The 6166-nt window shown below is 36.2% G+C and overlaps 1 protein-coding gene across 1 annotated transcript; it reads left to right on the forward strand.

Moving 5' to 3' along the window:
- Positions 1-1653: 1653 nt before the first annotated feature.
- On the forward strand, positions 1654-6166 carry LOC111698989 (nesprin-1). The gene is made up of 3 exons (XM_023469498.1): positions 1654-1779; positions 3705-3854; positions 4303-6166. The coding sequence occupies exons 1-3, from the start codon at positions 1727-1729 to the stop codon at positions 6053-6055; spliced, it is 1956 nt and encodes a 651-aa protein (XP_023325266.1). The 5' UTR covers positions 1654-1726; the 3' UTR covers positions 6056-6166.

The raw sequence follows: 6166 nt of genomic DNA on the forward strand, positions 1-6166 counted from the left end.
TGCTCATGAATTTAACTTATTGTCAAACAGATCTGTTATTGGTTAAAATGCTGAGGAGTAGACCAATGACAGATCAGTAAATATGACATTAGCTGACAAATATATTAATTTAAAATGCGGTGATGGTGACGAACCAAACCTCTGTAGAGTAAAAAAGTAGATGTTATTAACAAATTAGATGTGTTTAGATTTTTTTTTCTAAAGTTTCAGTTAAATTTTTAAAAGAAAGAAAAAGGCCAAAAACATTTTACTAATTTCTGGTTATCTCTGGAGCTAAACTTAATATCATTCAAAAGTTCTCAACTAAGATTGTAATACCATAACTGAATTATATCAGTCACTAAACCTAGAATTATCTCTGTATAGAACTATACACCCTGATACAACTATGATACTGGACTAATCATGTATCTCTGTATAGAACTATACACCCAGATACAACTATGATACTGGACTAATCATATATCTCTGTATAGAACTATAGATACACCCTGATACAACTATGATACTGGACTAATCATGTATCTCTGTATAGAACTATAGATACACCTTGATACAACTATGATACTGGACTAATCATGTATCTCATAGAACTATAGATACACCCTGATACAACTATGATACTGGACTAATCATGTACAGCTTGTCTCCGGGTTTGAAAGATGAACGGATCCCGGTTTAGAGTTTACTCAACCAGGGTCTGGAAGCATCCCTCTGCAGTCTACAGGCGTGCACTAGATTATAAAATTAATGTTATAAATTAGGCTTCAGCGCTTCCGTATTATTTTCAAGCTTCATTAGACAAAAAGAATCTCGACTTCAAATTTTATAAGAAATTAAGTTTTTTATCGGGAAAAGTCATTCAGTCGCGTAAAATACTTATTTCTGATATAGCCGTAAAATATCTACTTTTATCAATGTGATATCTACACTAAACATAGATACGTAGATCAGATTTTAGGATACAATGGAAACCACGTGGATTTAACGGTTCTGTCAATATTCCAGAACGCTGTGACTTTCGATCACAATTTAAACACATTTTTTAGTCTTTTTTCTGAAATACTTTTTTGTCGGCATATGCATTTTGAAGGAAAAAGTATAAAATAAACAAATCTGTAAGGTAAAAGATTGTTGAATTAAAGACGTTTGATTTCAAATAGAAGAAACCGAATGCTGCTCACTCTGGTTAATCCGGGGTGAAACCGACCTTAGAATATCCTAACTAGTTATTGAGTAGCTTTCATAAAAAACTACTAGTTTTTACTTGCCGCGGAATCTATAGCGTTTAATTGCTGTTAGGTCCGTTTTCTCTAGGTCGGATCGGAGTTTCTCGATTTAATCTTGATTACTTAATGTCAAGTTATGACGGTATCTGGTCAATATGTGAGAGATATGTTTTCATGTTCAGTCTTGATAACTTTGATCTCATCCTGCAGGCTTCACTGGGTTTGATCAGCTCAGATGCAACGAACATCTAAATTCTTAATTTTCAAATCATAAAAATAAGAATTTAAGCTGTGGATCGGAGTTGGGGGGTGGGGGGTGTAGNGTTTGGGGAATATAATTCTATAATCATCCGAATAGATCTGCGCATTGCGTATCTGTGCTGAGTTTGCAGATCTAGGATGGATCCTGGGGGAAATCTATCCTGGAACATTACTCCAGTAGCTGCCGATCAGAGCAGTCAGGTTTCACCAGCTGCCGATCAGTCTAGAGCTCAAACATGACGTTCTGGCAGGAGAACTACTCCTTTATCAAGGAGGTGTATGATACAAGGTACCAGGAGTAGGGTTCACTCGTATATATTTAAAAACCTTTATTTAACCACAAAAACTCAAAAATATTTGATTATGATTCCTTTTAAATTCTTCTAAGGTCGGAATTAATTAATAACGAGAAGTAGTAAAACTAGTCAGGGATAGTTGAACCATTGATATAGTGTAGCCAAGAATGCACCAGAAAATTAGTCCAGCTAGCTCTATCTGGTTCAACAAACTACATTTTTACAGGGGTTCATATAATTCCTTTTTCAATCCCATTTGGGATTGACAAATTTCAAAGAATTGGGGGCAAATTTTTTAAAAGGGGGCAAATTTTTTTTAAATGATAATTTAAAAAAAATTGGGGGCATTTTTATTTAATTGGGGACATTTTTTTTAAATTGGGGGCAAATGTGTTAGTGGAATTTGAAATTTTTTTTTTAATTGGGGGCATTAGGGGGTCGGTTAGTCATTGCCCCCTGCATTACATCCTTTTGGACCAATTAGGCTACTTGTTACGCTTCATTTGTAATAAACGGTTCAAGAAACTAAAAATTGTAATAAATGAAAATTAGCGGAACACTAAATAATAAATAATAAAGAAATAAAATAAATAAAAACTTAAAAGCAAGGTTTTATTTTAAATTAATGAAGCGGGTGGATTCATGAAATAGATTCCTTCTTTTTTAAAGCTTAAAGGGACAGTAAAGGAAAAATGAAAGGGGGTATAGGCTGAAAGCTAATCACTTTAGCTCTTGATCGCGACCCATGAAAGTCATATCTGATGTTCCTGTCTCGAGAAATTGATATAAAATTGTATCAAATATATACGAAAATTAATATATATACAATTTTGTATAAAAGTAGTAGGTTTAAACAGATCATATTCAGCAAATAAGCAACCAATCTGAAAACGATGATATCCCAGAGAAAGCTAATTGCAAACTAGGTTTACTTTTATATTTGTTATTTCTATTTTCAATTGATTTCATTCATAATATTATTTTTACGTCCGTATTACTTGACCAGAAATTCCACCAATGGCAGTGCAGTAAAGTGGTCAAATGATACAGGCGGAGACACGTGACCAGTATACTGCTCTGCCATTGGTGATAGTTCTGGTCACGTGATTTAAGTTTCAGATTTTCAAAATTTTACATATATGAATTTTCGTATAATTTTAACACAGTTTTATATCAGTTTCTCGAGACAGGAACATCAGATTTAACTTTCATGGGTCTCGATCAAGAGCTAAAGTGATTAGCTTTCAGCCTATACCCCCTTTCATTTTTCCTTTACTGTCCCTTTAAAATGTAAATTATGATGATGATGATTATGACTATGATTATGATGGTGATGATGATGATGATGATGATGGTGATTATGATAATCATGAATATGAGATGATCATGAATATGATGATGATCATTAATATGATAATGATCATGAATATGATGATTATCACGAAGACATAACGATAATAAAGATGAAGATGAAGATAATGACAATGTTGTAAAAGCCATTTCAGAATTATCTTGATTCAGAATTCAGAATTATATTGATTCAGAATTCAGAATTAAAGTTTAATATTTTAAAAAGTCCTACTTTTTAATTGTCTTTCGGTTTCGTTTTAAACATGTAATATTACGTATCATATGTTAATCAAAACATTAAAAACAAATATGACCAATAAGATTATAATAATGATAATAATAAGATGTTTATTTTTTGCGCTTGGTTTTATCATATTATTATTTGGCTATTTCATATATGTCATAAAAAGTTCATAAAAAGCTTAATTTGATGGCAAAATAATAAACGATGTGTTTATACCTCACAGGCTTTATTTCGACAAGTTTATCCTAGAAAATGTTCACTTTTCAAAACAGAAATACGGAGGCTACTGTTAATAATAAAAATTATGAGTCTGATAATGTCCAGGTACACGAAGATGGTTGAATGGATGGATAACGTGGAGATGGCGATCCAGAAGGTTTGCGCCAGCAAGGTCTACACCTCTGCAGAGTTTAAGCGGGAGAAGGATAATTTCCAATCTCTTTGCAAGAACCTAGAGAGAGCAGAAACTAAAAGGTAATTAAAAAAAAACACTTTATAATCTTTAAACTTGAAGATCAATTGTATCTTGTAGATATCGGTCACACTTCAATGATTGATTTTCAGCTTGAAAGCATTAATTTCTTCAAATCTTCAAAATTAATCAAAAAAAATAAATTGATAAAATGTCAGATGTTTTCAAGGGTTCGCTGGATAAGAAAATTATTTAATCTGCGTCATTTCCCGTTTAAAACTAGATTTTATCATGTTCATAAAGGGACTGATTAATTAACTAAAAAATCCAAAATTTTTGCATTAAGAAATGAATTTAAGTCTGTCACGAAGTATAAACAAAGAAAATATTTTATGTCTGTGACGCATTCATATAACTCCAGAAAACTTGCGTTTCTTAATTTTTCATCAGATAAATGTGCATTTTCAAATAAGTGAATAATTTCTTCCCAAAACTAATGATAATATTTAGATGGTTGACGGAGACACTTGAAACCTTGATGAAGGAGAGAGCTGCTGACGAGCAGAAAGCTGAATCCACGAAGCTTAAATCTGTGATGGAGAGACACAAGGCCCTGATCCCTAAGATCCAGGAGACCCTGGTCAAGACTGAATGCTACTGGAAGTGCTACAGCTACGGAGATGATCTTATTCCCATCTTTGAGTTCATCGATGACCTGAGGAACAGATCGGTGAAGGAGGTGTTCAGTGCTAACAACGAACATACCGAGGAGCACATTGAAAAGCAGGACAAGGTACTCAACCAGCTGGAGAACAAAAGGAAGATGGTCATGGACTTCATCTCCAAGGGAGAGAAGTTAATGGAGGATCCCAACTGCCCGAAGTTCCTGGAGGGGCACGTCAAGAAGCTGAAGGAAGCCTGGGAGGATACTAATGAGAAAGCTCAGTCTCGAAAGAAAGCTCTGGTTGATAATCTTAACTCCTGGGAGACCTTTGAGGAGAAGAAGATCGAATGCCACAAACAGCTGGACGCAGCTGATGCTGAATTTGAAGCCATCAAGAAGATCTTTGATCTTAGAGCAGGACCCCAGGATTATAACATGAGAATGAAAACAGCTTCTATGTTCAGAACTAACATTGAGGATATTTTCAACACTTGCTCCGGTGCGAATGATATTCTCCAGGTTATGCTACCGGATGAGAAGAAACCGGAAATGAACGATCAAACCTCAGAACTCAAGACTCGAATGGACATCCTTGCAAAGATTGACGAACGACTTGCCTTCATTGATGACTTCAACAAAAGGCTGAATATCTTCGATGTTGGAGTTAAGGAGATGGAGAACTGGTTGGGAGAAGGACGTAAAAGGTTGGATTTGATCAAGACTCCACCAGAGGAAATGTCTCCAGAAGATAGAGTTACAAAGTCCATGGAGCTCCAGGAGGATCTTAATAAAAAATCTGAGTTCACTAAAAAGCTTGAGGTTGAGAAAGACGACATTTTCCCTAAATCTGGAGAAAAGGTTTCCTCCGATGCTAAGAAGTTTATTGAGCGTCTGAAGAAGGTCCGAACCACCCTGAATGCTCTTGATGATGAAGTGAGTGCTGAGTGCGCCAAGTTCTCTGAAGATGTCAAGTTCTGGGCTGAGTTCCAAACCGGACTCAAGGTATTCGAACCTTGGATGAAGAATGCTGAGCTCAGGAAGATCAGTGGACTCAAGAAACCTAGCAGCCTTGTTGAAGCTTGTGAAATCCTCGGAGACAGTAAGAACCTCCAGGACGAGGCCGAGGCTAAGCTCCGTGTGCTGGAAGAGGCTGCTTCTGCAGCCCAGAAGATGACCTCACATCATGAGGCCGATATTAAGGTTGAAGGGTTTAAAAAGAGGTGGACGGTTGTGCATGAATGTTTCCAGGAGTGGGTTGCAAGAATGACAACTCTGGTTGAGTGCTGGAACAAGCTGGATGGAAATGTTGGAGAACTAAGCTCCTGGGTCGCTACAAAGGATTCCTCTGCTCCCGAAGGTTCCTCCGAGATATCAATTGAACAACTTGAAACCCAACTCAACACACTTAAAACCATGTTTGCTGAGAAGCAAAAACTGGTATCCGACCTGGATGCTTATGGACCTGCCGGAGCAGTCGTCCCAGCTCCGGTAGCAGTTGCTCCAGTAGAGGCTCCAGCTGCTGAGTTAGCAGCTGAAGTCCCCGCAGCTTCAGAAGAAGCTGCCCCTGCAGAAGCAGTTCCGGTTGAATCAGCGGCCTAAACTTTATCTTACCAATTGTATTCGTAAACAGCTCATTCTGTGCATAATTTTGTCATACTTTTCTTATTATCCATACAACAATATATTATAATAAATATCTCTATATATAGA

This window comes from Eurytemora carolleeae, unplaced genomic scaffold (genome assembly GCF_000591075.1).
Source record: "Eurytemora carolleeae unplaced genomic scaffold, Eaff_2.0 scaffold129, whole genome shotgun sequence".
NCBI lineage: Eukaryota > Metazoa > Arthropoda > Copepoda > Calanoida > Temoridae > Eurytemora > Eurytemora carolleeae.

What these genes read in the sequence shown, in the direction of transcription:
- LOC111698989 (XM_023469498.1), top strand. Translation starts at nt 1,727, where the DNA reads ATGACGTTCTGGCAGGAGAACTACTCCTTTATCAAGGAGGTGTATGAT. An exon ending in AAGGAGGTGTATGATACAAG is followed by an intron (nt 1,780 to 3,704) that starts GTACCAGGAGTA and finishes GATAATGTCCAG; the next exon opens with GTACACGAAGATGGTTGAAT. An exon ending in GAGAGAGCAGAAACTAAAAG is followed by an intron (nt 3,855 to 4,302) that starts GTAATTAAAAAA and finishes GATAATATTTAG; the next exon opens with ATGGTTGACGGAGACACTTG.